Genomic DNA, 18,585 nt, shown 5'->3' with positions numbered 1-18,585 from the left:
TGCCTGGCCCTGGGGTGATGAAGGCAGGGGAATAGTGGCCCTGAGTGTGAGAGCCCCCAGCAAAGGAGGGCTGGTGGGGGGGGGGGGGGGGGGGGGGGGAGCCTCTGGGTGGTCACTTTGCATATAAAAGGCAGATCTCTACCCAGCCGTTGGCAATCTCTAGGAATTAGTTAGCCTGGGAGGGGCAATCCCTCCAGGGTAAGCAAAGCCCCAAGATGTACAAGCATCAAGTACAGAAACTGGAAAAATGTGGTTATTAGACTTATGAATAAACTATAACACAAATGCCCCATATTCTTGCCTGTGGCCTTTGCCCAGACAACTCCAGGAGCCACCCGGAGCCTCCATTTTAATCCTTTAAGGACATCCGAACTCAGGTTTAGACAGGGCCTCATATGCACCAACCAGAAATGATATTCACCATCCAAAATTGGAGAAAAAGAATATTAAGAACTTTTATTTTCTTCTTAAGCAGTAGGGGAAAAAAAAAGAAAGAAAGAAAGGACACAGCCAATTCAGGAAAGAAGAATAAGTAACACACACAAAGAGATAATGATTTCCCTTTTCACTGAAGAATTACAAAAGTAAGCAATGAGATTTCTCACTTCTTTTTTTGACAAAGATGAAGGAAAGTGTACAATGCTCAGGATTGGTACTATGGGATTATAAACTAGTTTATTTTTTTAAAGATTTTATTTATTATTTGAGAGAGAGAGAGAGAGAGAGAGAGCGAGCACGAGTGGGGGGAGGGGCAGAAGGAGAGGGAGAAGCAGACTCCCCGCTGAGCAGGGAGCCCAACACGGAGCTCCATCTCAGGACCCCAAGATCACGGCCTGAGCTGAAGTCAGATACTTAACTGACTGAGATACCCAGGCGCCCCTAAACTAGTTTATTTAAAAAAAAAATCTCTCTCTGGGGGTGCTGTTTGGGAAGAGGTATCAAAATTCTTAAAACTGTACCACCTCTTTGACCCAGAAATTTCACTCCTACAAAATTATCCTGAGATGACTGCATAGTGCTGATGGTTACCCTACCACTAAATGAGACAAGATGAGAAAGATCCTGAAAAAGTAAATGCAATGGGTCATTGTTCTATTTCCTGCTCAGCCCAAGTTTACACACATTCAATTTTTCTCAGTGGGACTGACTCTTAGACTGGATTCCCATCTACATGGGAATCGGTCAGGAGCCGTGGCATTGAGCCCAGTCTCTGCCATTTTGACCCCTGTGACTGTACATCAGCAAAGCAGCACTGACAGTGACTTCCATGGGTAGAATCATTACATCACCTCTGTTCTTGCATCTTCTCCTTTAACCACCATAACAACTCGAAGAGATGGGTACTTTCCTTTTACAGACAACGAAAATGACCTCAGGAAGATTATTAAAGAAATGAGTCCTCTGGCGCACAATAAACGGCTGATCAGGAGCCAGGCGGACGGACTCAAAAGTCAGTCTACTCAGTCACAAAGTTACCCACCTCCCAAGGGAGCCTATCCTCATGGGAACTCAGATTCTTTGTTTCACAGAGTGGGTCTGGTCTGGTGATGTCTCAATTATCTTCAGGCTTTGACTTTCAACCATTTTCACCTCCTCTCCTGCTCATGTCCGGACCATAGAGGAGCCTGCTGAGCCCATGAGGATGGAGTGTGCTTCAGCAGAGTGCCCTACTCAGGGCAGGAAACCCAAGTGGCCACAGGTGCATGTCCTAATGAGGGCAATAAAAACCCCCTTTTGCCCCAGCGCAGGCTGGCTTCAGATACTGGCCTCTGCCTGGCTCCTTGGGTCCACCTTGTCCCTCTCATTGACCAAGAAAATGCCTAGTACCTTGGCACTGCTTTTCCGGTTAATTTCTAACTAAGGAATCTCTTTATATCAAAAGGTGCAAAACAGAGGCCTTATATTTGCGGGCACAAGTTTGACCCCCAATGTCAGTCATTTGGGGCGTCCACATATTAGGAAAAAGAACAACAACAATCTGACAGCCTAGGAAAAGAAAACACTGTGCCCACAGGGGAAAATATTCCACCCTTAAGAAAACAATCTCAAGAAACAGAACCAGAGAATAATTGGAGGAAAGACTGCCAGCCAGGGGCAGATGTATATATAGGAGGCACACACTTGGAAATGGACTAATTCTACCTCTGTGGCTTCAGGTAAGGCTATCTATGGCTCTCTCCTCTCCTAGCCACTTCCCCCCCCCCCCCACCTAGTTCTCTGCTAATTCCCACTCTGGGAGAGGGGGGAAGGAAATGAAGAGATTGGACACCTGGGTCAGACCTAGATTGGGTCATTCCTCTGCTGACTATTGGCTTCATTATCTTCAGTTGGTCAATCTCCCTCCCTTCGAGGCTGTGCTTTACTAATAACAATGACTACTATTTCTTCACTCATTCAACAAATATTAGCAAAGTGCCTACTATGTACTAGGCACTGGGGATATAGCAGTGAACAACAGCATTTGCTATGTGCCAGGCCCTGCTTTGCTCATATCATCTTAGTTAATCCCCATGACAATATGCAGTCAGTTATCATCTGCCACAGTGTTTTCACGACCCATTAGTAGATCATGAAATCGTTTGTGGATTATATCCAAAATTTTCTTCTAATTAAATGTTAGATACTATTTCAGCAAGCAATGCATACAATACTAAGATTTTTATAAAATTTATATTTTGTGTGCATGTGTGTACCCATGCACATACACAAGCAACTACACCAGGTTATGGCAAGAAGTATTTTCCTTATAGCAGATCGTGATCACAAAGGCTTGGAAAACACAGCTCCAGAACACAAGTTCTCTGATCACAGGGACTTCAAACTGAGCCTGGCACATCATAGGCACTCAGTTTGTGAAAGCAAGGATCCATATTTCATAGATGAGGAAACTAATTATTAGCGAGTTGAAATACCTTGCCCAGTGTTACACTGTCAGTGATTAGTAAAACAGGGATTTGGGTCCTGGTGGCAGGCTCCAGGTGCCACACATTTAACCACCACTTACTACCCTAGTTTGCTGCTGTAAAAATTGAGGCAATAGTAATACCCACCCAGGATTATTTCACCAATTGAGTGAAATAATAAGTGACTGCTCTGGAAACACCAAAATCCACTGTGAAGGTTAATCATCTCTGGAGTTGCTTATCTGAAGAAACTTCTTTACAATATATGGGTTGCATGAAGTCAGGGGTCTTGCCTGTCCCATTCATGGCCTGCCTCGGTGTGTAACTCCCTGTTTGGCACATGGTAGCTACTCAGTAGATGTTTGTTGAAGGATAAATGGATCTGGGCAAGTTGAAAGTATCCCATCAGGGGATCAGGAGTGGCTGTGAAAACCTAAAGCTGCCTCCAGTAAGATGAGGAGTCCAGAACATACTACCCCATCTTGCTGCTTCCTGTTCCAAATGAGACTCAGTTCTTCCAGATTCACTGAGACTGGGGGAGCAGAGGCTAATATGGGGGTGGGAGGATGGGTGGGGTCACAGATGGGAAAACCACCAAAGCAAGGGCCACCACACTGTACACTTCTTGTAGTTCATATAAATGGCATCTTCTGGAGTCGTGCAGCGCAGGACTAAAGCACTCTTCCCAACTGTGGGGAAGTGAGTTAGATCATGCATTTATCCCATCCATCTCTGTTTCACAGGACTCCAGGCATCACAGACAGGGAGGAAATCCCAAGGGCTCAACCTGTCTTTGCCTTTGGGCAGGTTCTCCCCAGACCAGAAGAAGCTGTGAAGAGCAGAAAGAATGGGGCAGCTTTCCTCTCTGACCTCGGTGTGGATGGTAGTCATGGTAACCTCTTGGGTCATCATAGCTGCATCCACTGACACCTTGGAAGCAAGTAAGTGGGGGCGTTGTGTGTGTGTGTGTTTGTGTGTGCAGGGAACGATGCTGCTGTTAACAGAGGAGGTCTGGCTTCCTCTCCTATCATGCTTAGAATTTGATTTATTCTAAATCTGTTTTTTTTTTAAGATTTTATTTATTTATTTGACAGAGAGAGGGATACAGCAAGAGAGGGAACACAAGCAGGGGGAGTGGGAGAGGGAGAAGCAGGCTTCCCGCCGAGTAGGGATCCCGATGCGGGGCTCGATCCCAGGACCCTGGGATCACGACCTGAGCCGAAGGCAGACGTTTAACGACTGAGCCACCCAGGCGCCCCTCTAAATCCATTTTTTATACTTTAATGTATACAGGATTCAGATGGGAGTTTTGCTAAAGTGCAGATTCTGATTCAGTAGGCCCTGCATAGGGCCTGAAATTCTGCATTTCTGACAAGCTCTCAGGTAATACTGATGCTGTGGTCCTTGGATCACACATTGGAGGCAAGAGTCTAGACTAACACTAAGATCCCCTGGCAATTTACTGGAAGGTCAAGGTCTAACACACCACAGTGGCTCCCAAACACCTCCCCCTGCACTCTTAAGAGGTCATTCCATTGGGTCTTGCATTATCCTCATCTAGCTTTCAGCTTCTCCCTGGGGAAGGGAGTTGGGCATCTCCCCTGAGCTGGGCGTCTCCCCTGAGCTGGAGTACTTTGGGGCACAGTAAATGCCATTTCAGTGTCATGGTTAAGAGGTTAAGAGCATATACTCTGTGGTCCTGCCACCTAGGTTTCTGTCCTGGCTCTGCTGCTTACCAACAGAGCAAGTGGCTTAAACCCTCTGAACCTCAGTTTGCTTATCTTTAAAATAAGGGTAAATACAAAAGCGATCCCACAGGGCCATTGGCGATGATTCAATGAGATAATGAGTGAAAAGCATACAGCTCGTTATCTTTACTGTGTTTATTGCTATGGAGGATGTCACACAAAGTGCGACTGCCCTGTCAGGGAGAGTTGGGGAAGTCTTCAGAGGGGAGGCAGGGAAGATCTGAGCAAAAGGCATTAAATGTTCAAAGGTGGGGAAGGGGTGACAGGGTCACCTAAATCCTACCAAAGTGTCAAGAACTCTGTATTATTCCTCTGGATGTGGAAATGTGGATATTTTAAAAGAAGACATACTTTGAAAGCAATGCTTAACAGAGAAGAATGCACAGTGGAAGCATCAGGGGAGTTTTGTTTAGTTGTTTGGGAGGGAGTCATCCAGGGACCAAGTCTTAAAGAACATGGTACCCTAAGGGATGCAGGAGGACTCTCTGAGTGACCACTGGCCCAGCTGCCCCCACTCTGAGGCCGGACTCTTCTATCCACAGGGAACTGCTCTGAATGTCACAGCAATGCCACCTGCATGGAGGACGGGGCTGTCACAACATGCTCCTGCCAGGTGGGTTTCACTGGCAATGGCCTTGTGTGCGTGGATCTGGATGAATGTGTCATCCCTGGGGCCCACAACTGCTCTGAGGACAGCAGCTGCGTGAACATGCCGGGCTCCTACTTGTGCACCTGCCCTGACGGCTTCCGACTGACGCCCGGGCTGGGCTGCACCGACATGGATGAGTGCGCCGAGCCCGGGCTCAGCCACTGCCACGCCCTGGCCACCTGTGTCAATAGCAAGGGCAATTACTCGTGTGTCTGTCCCGAGGGCTACCTGGGGGACGGGCAACACTGCGAGTGCTCCCCAGGCTCCTGTGGGCCGGGATTGGACTGCGTGCCCGAGGGCGACGCGCTGGTGTGCGCGGACCCGTGCCAGGAGTACCGCATCCTGGATGAGTACTGGCGCAGCACCGAGCATGGGGTGGGTTACACCTGCGACGTGGGCCTGAGCGGCTGGTACCGCTTCATGGGGCCAGGCGGTGTGCGCCTGGCGGAGACCTGCGTGCCGGTCCTGCACTGCAACACGGCCGCGCCCATGTGGCTCAACGGCACGCACCCGTCCAGTGATGAGGGCATAGTGAGCCGCATAGCCTGCGCACACTGGAGTGGCCACTGCTGCCTGTGGCACACGCCTGTCCAGGTGAAGGCCTGTGCTGGTGGCTACTATGTCTACAACCTAAGCGCGCCCCCCGAGTGCTATCTGGCCTATTGCACAGGTGAGTGGGCGTCTCCCCCTACCTCCCACTCCAGACCTGGGTGGGCCCCACGGGAGACCGGGGAGCAGCCCTGTTGACTGACAGTGTCTGTGATCCTGCAGACCCCAGCTCCGTGTTGGGGACATGTGAGGAGTGCAGTACAGACGAGGACTGCAAATCGGATGATGGCACATGGAGCTGCCAGTGCAAACAGGACTTCAACATCACTGGTGAGACCAGTAGGAGGAGGGCAATGTGTTGAGAAATGTCAGCAACTGGGGGAGGCACACATTCCTATGTGTGAGTTGGGGACATATGGGGATGATGCAGGGATGCATATCATCCCATCTGAGTGAAAAGTGGGTCCAGTAATATCTGTTAAAACCAGGAGAAGCTCTCTGGGCTCCTGGGCTCCCTTTAGTTGACCCCAAAGCTCCCAGAGCTTGAGGAACCTCCTTACCCCCAGCCTTCCTCCTGAGGCTCCCACACCACAGTACAGGTGGCTACCACTTGTTGGCCAAAGGCTGCCTAAGCCGGATTTCTGCAGCTCAAGAACACAGGACTGGTGACCAGCCTGCGGTTTCTAGGGCTGGGCCCTCCTCTGATCAGCAGAGGATCCTGAGCAGGGCTCTGTGGGTCTCCAAGCCTCAGTTTCCCCATATGTACAATGACTGAAGCAGGATAGTATTTCCCAAACTTCAGTCATGATTTTAGTACCAATTTTACAATTTCGTTTTATCCAAGTACTACCTGGACTGTGGTTTTTATTATTAACTTGTTCTTCTTTAAATTGGTTGAATCCTTCTTCTTTTAAATAAACTTGGGATACTTAAGGCCACTGCTGCATCTATCTGTGGCAAGTAACTCTTACCTTAGATAGAAGGTAACAGTAAAAATGAATACAATGAAAGAAAATTATTAAATTCCGGCAGCTGTGTAATACTTCAATTTTAAAAAGTTAAAAAAAAATCCAGCTGGATGTCACTGTGTGCCCCAAACACTTAGCCTGATGTCTGCACTCCGTTGTTTTAAAAGGGAAATTAGCAAGTATATAGCATTAAAAACATTAGTAGCTAGTGTGGACTATCTCTTTAATATAGAAAGGATGGAAAGATACTGCGATTATTGTGTTTGTTTGTTGTTTTGTTTTACTGAGATTCAGTGTATTTAATGCTGGGGGCGGGGGCAGTGAATGACCTGAAAATAATATTGTTTTTTGCATACAATCCACACTTAGGGTAACATGGAGCTGATGGTTGGCCATGTGGATCCATCCAATGATGCTGGGAATCCAGTCTTGTGTCTCCGTCCCTCTGAGAGAGGAGACCACAGCAAGATGAGACAGGGGCTAAATCTGAGTGCCCCCGGCTGGTGGCCAGCCTGACAGCTGGGCCCGGGCTCTGGGGATGTGCTGGATGCTGAATTGTGGTCCCAGGTTTCCAATCCTGCCTTCCCTGCCCATTTCAGATCTCTCCCTCCTGGAGCGCAGGCTGGAGTGTGGAGCCAATGACATCAAGGTGTCCCTGAGCAAGTGCCAGCTGAAGAGCCTGGGCTTTGAGAAGGTTTTCATGTACCTGCGTGACAGCCAGTGCTCAGGCTTCCGTGAGAGGGGCGACCGGGACTGGATATCTGTGGTGACCCCAGCCAGGGGTGGCCCCTGTGGAACAGTGATGATGGTATGTCCTGGCCAGTGTGGGACAGGGTTGGAGCACTGCCTGGTTCAAGCCCCAGCTTTACCACTTCCTAGTCATATGAGCCTGACTTTGCCTCAGTTTCCTCAACTGTAAAATAGAATAATGATACTAGTACCTACTTCACAGGGGTTGTTAAGAGGATTAAATGAGTTAATGTGTGTGAAGTGATTGAGACACTGGCAGGCACAGTGTAAGTGCTCAATAAATGTTAGCTTTAAATAAAGAGAATGATCCATGGTGACAGTGCCCCATTTTACAGATGGGAACAGAAGGGCCCAGACAGGACAGTGATTCTTCTCAGCCAGGAGGTATCAGCACTGGGCTCAGAAGCAGGTCTGCCTGTCTTGGGTGGTCCTCAGAGGCAAGGTCTGCATCACCACTGTTCAGAATACCAGGACCTCACCTCCAGAAACCTCCTCAAAAGGGACCCAGAGGTCAATATTTGAGTGGAATACTGCTCCTCCAACTCCCTCATCCCCCAGAAAGAAAAGGAAAGAAGACAAAAGAAAGGAGGAAAGAAATTGTTATTTGCTTAGCACAGCATTTGAAATTCCAGCATTAATAATGAGTCTGGACGTGGTTTTTAGTGTTTTTAGTGTTTGAGAAGAAGCGTGGCCTAATTTGAAGAGCCCAGGCTTATTAGATCCCACATACTGTGGGCAAGTTACTCAAGAGTTACTCAGCTTCTATGAACCCCCATCTCCTCATCATGGGGCAGGGAGATTAGTAGCCCTGCCTCTTAGGGTCATTGAAGAGGCTAATGCAGTCATGCAGGAGGAGTGTTTAGCTCAGGGCCTAGTTCATAAATGGTTGCTGTCCTTATAACTTTTGATTATGACAGCTGGGAGGGCAGCTCACAGGTGGCCAGAGAAACCCCTTTGGCTTTGAGTCCCACTCAGATTCTCATGCCCCTTTCTCCCACTCCCACCCCCCAATACAGAGGAATGAAACCCATGCCACGTATAGCAACACCCTCTACCTGGCAGATGAGATCATCATCCGTGACCGCAACATCAAAATCAACTTTGCGTGTTCCTACCCCCTGGACATGAAAGTCAGCTTGAAGACCTCCATGCAGCCAATGGTCAGGTGCGGCCAGAGAGGGTCCCCAGCGCGCCTGGCCATCTCTACCCGCACAACCTCTTAACCACCAGGCCCTCAGCTTCCCTGTTAACTGCCATCCATATGTTGCTGGGTGGGGCAGCTGGGAGGCAGTATTTTCCAATGGCGGAGCCCAGCCTGGAAGGAAGGAACCCAGATTCAAATCCAGGCTCTGTCACATACTAACCAGATGGCTCTGGAAATTGACAGCCCCACTCTGGGTGTCAATCTTCTCATCTGTGAAATGGATTTAGCAGTACTCATACTGCCTTTCTTAGAAGCACAACAGTGCTTGGCATGTGTGAATTAAATATTAGGGCCTCTGGCTTATTAGAGGGGCAGGGTGGTTGGACCAGATGGAAGGAGGGAGGGCTCTTGGTCCAGACCTACTGTTTATATGATCTATAAATCATATGCCATATTTGGACCTTAGTTTCCTTCCTTCTCTGGAAGGAAGAATCAAATAGGAATTTGATAAAAAAAAAAAAAAAAAGAGGGGTTTATAAATAATGCCTCTTAGAGTTTGAGGGTCTTTAAGGAAATACGTTTGGGGATGCCTACAGGGTGAACCAGAGAAGTTCCACCCATATTGGGTGTCACATGAGATTTTATTATTAAAAAAAGTAGTAAAAGGATCCTGTTGCTAAATAAAATTGAAAATCTCTGAGTAGGATGAATCACAGGCCAATAATGCGAATGTGATGTTGGAAAAAATTGCAGTTGTAAGTATAACAAGCACTTATCAAGAGCTGACTGTACGTCAGGCATTGTGTTAACTGCTCTACAGGAAACCTCTCACTGAAATCTTAGAGTACCTTAAGAGGTGTAAATATTACTATTAGTAGTAGTGTTCCCATTATACAGATGTGGAAATTGAGGCTCAGAGAAGACTGAGTAACCTGTCCAAAGTTAGAGTCTAGTAAGTGGCAGAGCTGGGATTCAAACCTAGGCCATCATGCCCAGAGCCCCCACTCTACCATGACCTTCATTATGAAGCTCATCCATGGCTACATGTTCTTTGGGCCAACCTGACTCAGGGAAGGGCACTAGGCACTGATGAGGGTGCATGGCTGACTTCGGGGAAGAAGGTAGTTCATTGTCTGCCTTTGGCTGGAGAACCACCTGGCCAAGCGGTGCCCTGGAGCACTGTGGCCGTGTCTCAGGCCTGACAGACTTCAAGGAGCAACACATCTAAATGGAGATGTCTCTCTGGTTTGAGCTGGAAATCTTGCCCTAGTCCAAATCTGAGTCCAAACCAATAACCCAGTTCTCACCTACAAAATGGACTTCTACATTACTGAGTTTTTATCATGTGCCTTATTTCCTAGCGTTATCAGTCTCACAGTGTCCTTTATTGGCTCATTCTGCGAAGTCTCATCAGTGTAGCTGTTTTCAATGTGGTTAGAAATAACCCATTTACAAAACTCCTATCTTCTGCTGTAGGAGGACCCAGAACTCTGACCTAGGCCTGTAGGACTCATAGTCATCCCTTTTAACTGCTCCAGGTTAAGACCAAAGAAGGAATGTAGGTGACTCCCTTGAGAATTTGTTTATTGGACTCCTTGAAGGCAAGGGCCCCCAAGTGAAGGAGATGGGCAGGTTACAAAAAATGTGGTCTGTGGATCAGCAGCATCAGCATCACATGGGAGCTTGTTAAAATGCAGAACCTTGAGCCCCACCTGAACCTACCAAACCAGAACCTGCATTTCAACAAGATCCTGAGGTGACCCATGTCTGCTCATCACAGTTGGCAGCCATTGCAGTGGTTGGTGGGTTCCAGTCCTCCTGCTAAATAAACACGCAGAGAGCCATCCAGTCCTCCTGCTAAATAAACACACAGAGAGCCATCCCAGGGATGGCCTGGGACTGCAGACTAGAAGGGGTGGCCCATCTGTTGCTGTTCTCAGCTCTGGTTTTCTCATCAGCTCCTCTCCCCCTGTAGCGTCCTAAACATCAGTGTGGGAGGGACAGGCATGTTCACCGTGCGGATGGCACTCTTCCAGAGCCCTGCCTACACACAGCCCTACGAAGGCTCCTCTGTGACCCTGGCCACAGAGGCCTTTCTCTATGTGGGCACTGTGCTGGATGGGGGTGACCTGTCCCGGTTTGCACTGCTGATGACCAACTGCTATGCCACACCCAGTGGCAACGCCACAGACCCCTTGAAGTATTTCATCATCCAGGACAGGTAAGGCCCGTAGATGGAATTCTGGGGCAGGAGGGGGCAGCCTTTGGATTTGGATTTGGGGGAAAGTACATCTTTATATTCACAATGTCTAGTTGAAATTTAGCATTACCATCCGTTATGAACATAGGCAACAAACCACAGTATTAGCAGGACACGTGAAAACATTTACACGTCAGTACTTTTTAGTTACTAGAGTATTAGAGTTTCTACTAGAAATTATTATTTAATGTATTATCAAATATACATCCTTGTAAATAAATGTGTTTATATATAATAGATACGTAAATATATAATGCATATATCAAATGCTCTAATATTTTAAGAACTATGCTTCAGTTGAACTGGTTTCCTTTATAATCTTAGGTACTTTATGCACTTAAAACATTATTTTTGAAGAGGGAGGCACGGGCTTCACCAGAAGGTTGGAAGTGTCCAGGACTCAAGAAAAGGTTAGGATTGAAAGGTGCACTCACCCAGGGTAGGAAGCAAGATGGCACTTGGCTGGGAGGAGTGAGCTGGAGACACAGTTAACCGAGGACCAGTTGTAAAAGGGGGGACACAGGTGGCACTGGAGAACCGTGGACCACACTGTGAGGAAGTAATCCACGTTGTCATTCAAATCAGAATAGATGTCTTTGGAAGCTTACTGTGTGCCAGGCTCTGTGCATAGCACAGTGAATAGAAGGGACAAAACTCTCTGCCTTCATACAGCTGATATTCTAAGAGGGGGGACCAATAATTAAACAAGAGAAATCTGTAGCATGTCAGTAGTAAGGGGGCTATAGGAAAAACCCAAAGCAGGGAAAGGGGAGGGGCATATGCTATTTAATAGCATAGTCAGAAAAAGCATCCCCCAAAGGAACTGACCTATTCCTGTTTCGGTTCTTAGAATCTGCCTGGTTACATCAAGGGAAAAGTATCAGTTGGGTGCTCATCTGACACTTATACCTCTCTGTTATTGCTAATCCCCTTTGCAACAGAAAGAAGTCTGTTTTAGGGCCTTCTGCTGTGACAGGAGCGAACTAAGATTTAATAGCACTGTTTTACTTTGTATAACTAAGATTTAATAGCACTGTTTTACTTTGTATTTATCTGTAAATGGTCATGTTGTGCTTATGGCAAGTGATGTTGGCTTGCTATTTGTGGTCAGGATCTAAAGATTCTTTTAAAAAACAGATGTATTCCAATAAAAATATATGTATATTTAATGCAAACAGCAAGTAAATTATAACAATACAGATGCTGGGAAACACAGGAAAACATACACGAAGGTGGTTTCTAGGTAAGGCCAAAAAAGCAAGTTTGGAAAGGGGCATTGATGGAGATCGGAGCATCATGGAGATTTGAGTCCATATCTTGGCTTTGCTATTTCTTAGTCTGGAGACACAATTCATCTCATCTCTCCAAATATTCATGTTCTCATATGTGAAATTGGCATAAATAATACCTACTGTGTAGGGATTTGTAAACTTTTTTTTTCCTAGTGAAAACATTGAGCATGTATGTCGTGGGACACTTGGAAAGTTTTGGAAAAGCAGCAGGAAGAAATGCTGAGTGTGCCTGTGTTTTTCTGTCTGGGTGTGTGTGGGAGCTGGGTTGGGGAGCACCAGTCCAAGAGGGGTGGTGAACATCCCAGGATGTATAAGGAAGAGCCAGCTGAGGAGACAGCAAGGGGCTGGAGGGGACACTTGGATGCCCTGCTCAGGTTGCGTGCGTGGAGCTTTCAGGGGGTGGGTCCCCTGAACCTCAGAGCTTTTATTGTGGGCACTTTTACAAACAGATCTGAATTGTCTGCACAAAGCAGGGAGTTCCCTTCTCAGTTCCTCCTCTGTGCAGTCAGCATTCCGTCCCCTCTCCTAAATCAATTTTGAGCAAATCTTATGTAAAAGAGTGGAGAAAATGACCAATTCGCCTGCCCTTGTATCCTGATCCAGCCCAGCACACACATGAGTCTCTGCATATGCAATTTTGAGTTTTGGTGCAATTGTGTATGTATACTGATGGGTGCACATACACACACACACACACACACACACACACACACACACACACACACCCTTTTGGTCACTGCCCCTCAGGACTTAGAAGTGTCCACTGTTATCATCAGAACCAGGCATATAGGAGATAGCCAACAAATGGCAGCTAATGATCCTGAATGTCATTTCCTGGGAAATCAGCGGTGCTGACTTTATAGCATAGTTTCAACCCTGTGCTGATGACATTTTTATTTCAGCATTATATATATGCATGAGGATATGTAGCATCTACTGTGTGTCATATATGAAGCATGCTCTTGGAAAAGTTAACTCATTTAATCTTCCCAGCTATCTTATGATATGGGTTACAAATAGTATTTCCTGTATATAGATGGGGAAACTGGGGCACAGAGAGATTAAGTTGCTCAAGGACACATAGCTAATAGGTGGTGGAGCGAGATTTGAACCCAGGAAGTTTGGCTCCAGAGTGCCTGCTTAACCAACCATGTAATATGACTTAACCTTCCCAGATGTCCACGCACTAAGGACTCAACCATCCAGGTGGTGGAGAACGGGGAGTCCCCTCAGGGCCGATTTTCTGTCCAGATGTTCCGTTTTGCCGGGAACTACGACCTGGTCTACCTGCACTGTGAAGTGTATCTGTGCGACACCTCTACTGAAAAATGCAAACCTGTGAGTTTGCCTCTCCTCCCTCAGGCTGCCTGCCATGATCTCCCCCTTGCCCATCTCCCATAGCCAAAGACATTTGGCCACAAGGTCTAAAAGAAAACAAACACTTCTGCTGTGTTTCTCTTTTAGTCCAGGAATAGAATGAGCAGTAAGATGGGGTGGGCAGAGCATGGTAGGAGACCTAAGCTGTTAGGAAATCAGGCAGAATCGGTGCAGTGTGACAGGCTGGCAAATGCTCTGGCTTATCTGCAAGCTTGTGTTCTGGTAACAGAAGCTGACATTTTAAAGCACCAGGTGCACCTTATCTGTGTTAACTTTTTAATTCTTTGCAGTAACTAAAGGGGAGGCATTTTATTAGCTCCCTTTTTATAGGGAGAGCAGCTCAGAGAACTTAAGTGACTTTTCTAAGATCATAAACCTAACGAAAGGTAGAGGTGGGGCATGAGCCCAAGTATACAGATCTCCTGACAACTCCTGCCTCGACCATCCTCAAGCCCCAACCTGAGGCAGGAGGAGGTCCTATGAGGAGTGCAGCCCACTCCCCATGGCAGAACCACATTCAGTCTCCCTCATGGAAGGCTTTCTTTGTTGCCCTCTTCCTGCAGACCTGCTCCGGGACCAGATTCCGAGGTGGGGGCAGCATAGATCAAACCCACGTCCTGAACCTGGGTCCCATAACACGGAAAAGTAAGAGAGCCACTCCCTCCTCCATGTCTCTGGTGGGGAATATTCTCTGGAGATGATAAGGGATGACAGAACCTGGCACGTGGAACTTATTGGGTTCTGAAGAACCTGAACAAGTGGATTCTGTGGGGCAAGGTGGACTATAAGCTGCCTTCCTTTTACCAGTTCCCAGTCATTCATTCATTCCATTGCGCAAATTTGTTTTTGTACCTCCTGTGTGCTAGGCCCTGTGCTAGTGTTTGGGGATCTTGTGGTGAGCAAAAGCAGACACAGACCCGGTTCACATATAGCTTATAGACCAGTGGAGCAGTCATTATTCAGACTGAGGAGAGATTAACCAAGAGGGGTCAGGGAAAGGGGGTGAGGGGAAGAGAATCCCAGGCAGAGGGTACAGCATGGGCAAAGGGCCTGTGGTGGCAGGGGTGAGGGGGTGGGTAGCTCAGCCTGCTAGAAGAACTGAGAAAAGGCCAGGCAGGCTGGAAAGAGGAGGAGAATGGTATGGGATGAGCTGATGCAGGTGGGCCCAGACCATGGGGGACATACAGTTGTTGCTAAGGTTTGGGGCCTTTCTCCTGAAGATAGCGGGGAACTCCTGAAGGGTCCAAAGCAGGGAAGTGACATGATCGGACCCGGGTTTCAAAAAGACCACTCTAGCTGCAAAGAGAAGAGCAAACTGAAGGGATATGTCTCCGGCTTCTTGCCATCTGCATGCCCTCCCCTTGCACTGATCCTTCTCTTTCCCTTTACAGATGTCCAAGCAGTAGTCTCAAGGGCTGCTTCCAGCAGCCTGGGTAAGTTCAGGTCCTCTTTCCAGGGGGACCTGCACTAGAACCTTTCTCTGGGGCTTTTATATATGGGCCCAGAATGTGCTGGAGTGCCTGGCCTGCTTGGCCTGAGCTCTGAAGAGGTGACTGTGTCTGTAGAAACTCCTGGTTCTGGGGCTGTACATATTCACATACACCTGTGCTGTCCCACAGTAGTGCATATGTGCACACAGACACAGGTGTGCCCAGACACAGAATGTATATCATCCAAACATGTTTGCACACATACACACACACCAGGTCACATGCATATGCTCATATTTGCACACACAGATGCACAGATAGCTGGAGTTGCATGCATGCATATTTGCAGGGACAGACATACACATACTTATACAAACTTATACCCAGTAGACATGCATACACTAGGTCTGTACCTTGTGCACTTCCTGAAGCTTTGTGATTCATCTCTAACACCTTTTTTAGGACTCACTCAACAGGTGACAAATATATGTTGAGTGCTACTACATGCCAAGGACCAGGCTTAGTTCCGGGATAAACATCACAGACAAACAAGAAACCCTGTTTCTCTGCCTCTCTGACCACAAAGGCTAGGGACAGGTGGCATTTTATGGCCTTTGATTTTCACAGACACAGACTTGTCTGAAAATCTGGATGAAAAGTGAATTCATGTTGCCCTTCTTGGCTCCTGGCATCTAGATCTGAAAGAGCTGTTATACCAACCTCGTGTTTTACCTGAGCTAGGCCAACTCTGTATCAGTGAGCTTGGAGCTAAAGATTCAAGATATTGACAAGGACAAGAGGCTTGTCCTCTGTGAATATCCCAAGGTCACCAAGGATGGTTGAGTAAGTTGGGCACTGTATGTGAGTGTCCTTTTGAGGGGCTACCAATCCTAGTGCCAGAAGAAAGGCTGTCTTCTTCAATCTGGTCCACCTGGGAGGGCACCTTTTTCTATTTTTCCACCCCGAGTGGCACCTTGTTCTAATTGGTTTTCAGGGCAGATAGAGAGAAAGTTTCCCTTTTCTAACTGATCAGCCCAGAGAGGGTGTCCTTTCCTAATTGGTCAGTCTAAAGGTGGCATCTTATGTTAGTTCTGCACACAGGCACATCAGTGCTAGCAGCAGCCCTATAATTGCTTTCTTTGCAGGGTTCCTGAAGGTCTGGCTACCTCTGCTTCTGTGGGCCACATTGACCCTGATGTCTCAGTGATCAGCAGCTGGAAACCCTGTGCTCTGTGGCTTCATTTCCTGCTGGCTGGGAATGATGCAGCTTAGTGCTCCAGCCACAGAAAAGGGAGCTCATACTTCAGTCAACCTGCTCCCCTTTTCCCCCCTTTAATCCTCACTGTCGCAAAATATCCTGTATCTTTAAATTCTGCCTTCTCTCAAAATGGGACTTGTGACGTGTCTGCACATAAGGTCCCATGTCTCCTTAAAGAATGTGGCAAAATAATAATAATTTTAAAAGCTCAGTCTTTGAAGTCATTCATTCATTCAGCAAGTATTTATCGAGCACCTACTATATACAGGAACTGGTCAGAGTGCTGAGGATCCTGTGGTGAGAAAAACCAGACTGCATCCCTGCACTCATGGAGTTCACACCCTGGTTGGGGAGACTGGCTTCAGCTGGTTCTGCTGTGTAGTCAAATGAAATACATGATATCTCTGAGCTTCATCTATCCATTCATTCATTCATTCATCCATCGATCCATTTATTCAAGAAATATTTGCCAAGCACCTCCTATGTGCCAGCCCTGTGCTAGCTGCTGGGGATACAGCAGGGGATGAGCCCCACACAGCCCCTCCCCTCCTGGAGCTTACAGTCTGGCAGGAAAGGGAGAACTTGAATGGTGATGACAATGTGGCAGGCGTGGGAGAAATGGCAGACATGGACGGTGTAACTGGGGGCCGCTGCTGCTGTATAATGGGGATAATAATGATGCTTTCACAGGGTCCATTCAGCTTTGCAGAAACATTTACGTGAGCACCCAGTATGTGCCAGGTACCGTGACAGGTGCTGGGGAGACACTAGTGAATAAGACAGACACAGTCCCTGTCTTCAGAAGTCTCACAGTCTTTAGAGGTGATGTACTGACCCATCCTAGGGACCTCCTCCCTCCAGGGCACTTGTCCTTCTCCATCCAGAAGATGTAGGCCTGTGTATAGAGCCACAGCAGCAGTGGAGAGCAGACCCACTACCCACATTGGGCAGGGCTGCTTCACGAGGGGTCTTCCAGGAGGCTCACTGAAGGCACAATCAGAAGCCAAGAGGCTGCTGGGCCCAAGAGATCCAGATATTCTAAGGGACTTCCTTGTCAAGGCCAGCAGAAGCCAATGCTGATGGGAAATGTCTGCCCTGATACCAGCTGCCTCCCAGGACTCCAGCTGCGGCTTTCCAGGACAGACCAAGACCCTGTTGCATTAGTAGAGCCTTCTGACCTCAGGGAAAACCACACGTGTGTATCAGCAAACGGGCTATGGGGACGTGTACCTGGAGTTAAAGGACCTCACAGGCAGACACACAGACATGCACGGAATCCCCATACCTGTTGCCTTTATAGAAGAGCTTTATGTAGGAGGACTTCGGTGCTGAGCCCAGCCCTGTCTATGGTCAATCTGTGGTCAGTGGAGCCTGGCTGGATTGTGTGCATATTCACTTTGACCCAGGTACAACAGAACATGAAGAAAAATAAAAACAGGGGCCAAAGGCAAGAGCCAGGGAAAAGAAAACACCAGAATCAATCCCTTTGTCCCTCTGTTACTTTTCTTTTCTTTTCCTTTCTTTCCTTTTTCTTTACTTTCTTGTTTTTTTATCCTTTAGGTATTCAGCTCAATATTCAATAGATATTTTAAACATAAATTCAATGCCGGGCACTTTTATAGGCACTATGGAAAAAGCAAGTAATCAAAACAGAGACCTTGATGGTAAAGAGCTCAGGTTTATTTTTTTATTTTTTTTTAAAGATTTTATTTATTTACTTGAGAGAGAGAGAATGAGAGATAGAGAGCATGAGAGGGAAGAGGGTCAGAGGGAGAAGCAGACTCCCTGCTGAGCAAGGAGCCCGATGCGGGACTCAATCCCAGGACTCCAGGATCATGACCTGAGCCGAAGGCAGTCGCTTAACCAACTGAGCCACCCAGGCGCCCAGAGCTCAGGTTTAAAAGCAGGGGATACATTTAAAGAATATGTGAAATGTCAGGTGGGGACAAGCACTTTGGGGAAAAAAAACAAGGAAGAGAATAGAGCTATGGGGTGTTATTTTATATAGGATGGTCAGGGAAGTCTCTCTGATAAGCAGAAGCTGAGAGAAGTACGAGAACAAACCAGGGGGTTATCTGAAGAAGAACATTACAGGCAAGTGCAAAGGCCCTAAGGCAGGATCTTGTCTTCCTAGCAAGGTTTCACTAAGACTTGGACAGCCATAAATTTTGAGGCATTACTCACAGGAGAGGCTCTGATGCATGTATGTTATTTTTTTTTCCATTTGTTTACTCAACAAGTACTTACTAGGTGTTGG

At 47.3% G+C, this 18,585-nt stretch overlaps 1 protein-coding gene across 2 annotated transcripts; it reads left to right on the top strand.

Moving 5' to 3' along the window:
* The first annotated feature begins 1,984 nt into the window (after positions 1 to 1,984).
* UMOD (uromodulin) lies at positions 1,985 to 16,561 on the top strand. 2 transcript variants are annotated; one of them, XM_027614113.2, is made up of 11 exons: positions 1,985 to 2,156; positions 3,711 to 3,844; positions 5,194 to 5,970; positions 6,072 to 6,179; positions 7,417 to 7,625; positions 8,584 to 8,732; positions 10,687 to 10,932; positions 13,439 to 13,601; positions 14,204 to 14,285; positions 15,032 to 15,073; positions 16,216 to 16,561. In XM_027614113.2, the coding sequence occupies exons 2-11, from the start codon at positions 3,751 to 3,753 to the stop codon at positions 16,275 to 16,277; spliced, it is 1,932 nt and encodes a 643-aa protein (XP_027469914.1). In that variant the 5' UTR covers positions 1,985 to 2,156; positions 3,711 to 3,750; the 3' UTR covers positions 16,278 to 16,561. The 2 variants fall into 2 exon arrangements, with proteins under 2 accessions (XP_027469914.1, XP_027469913.1); XM_027614112.2 differs by having other exon boundaries at positions 3,647 to 3,844; positions 16,216 to 16,559.
* The last annotated feature ends 2,024 nt before the right edge of the window (positions 16,562 to 18,585 follow it).

The sequence above is a fragment of the Zalophus californianus genome, chromosome 10, assembly GCF_009762305.2.
Source record: "Zalophus californianus isolate mZalCal1 chromosome 10, mZalCal1.pri.v2, whole genome shotgun sequence".
In the NCBI taxonomy this organism is placed as follows: Eukaryota; Metazoa; Chordata; class Mammalia; order Carnivora; family Otariidae; genus Zalophus; species Zalophus californianus.
This window is presented reverse-complemented; position numbering and strand designations above follow the sequence as displayed.

Bases quoted from the DNA above. Each gene is read 5' to 3' on its own strand.
- UMOD (XM_027614113.2), top strand. From the start codon at position 3,751: ATGGGGCAGCTTTCCTCTCTGACCTCGGTGTGGATGGTAGTCATGGTA. The intron at 3,845-5,193 runs GTAAGTGGGGGC...TTCTATCCACAG, and splicing joins CACTGACACCTTGGAAGCAA to GGAACTGCTCTGAATGTCAC. The intron at 13,602-14,203 runs GTGAGTTTGCCT...CTCTTCCTGCAG, and splicing joins CTACTGAAAAATGCAAACCT to ACCTGCTCCGGGACCAGATT.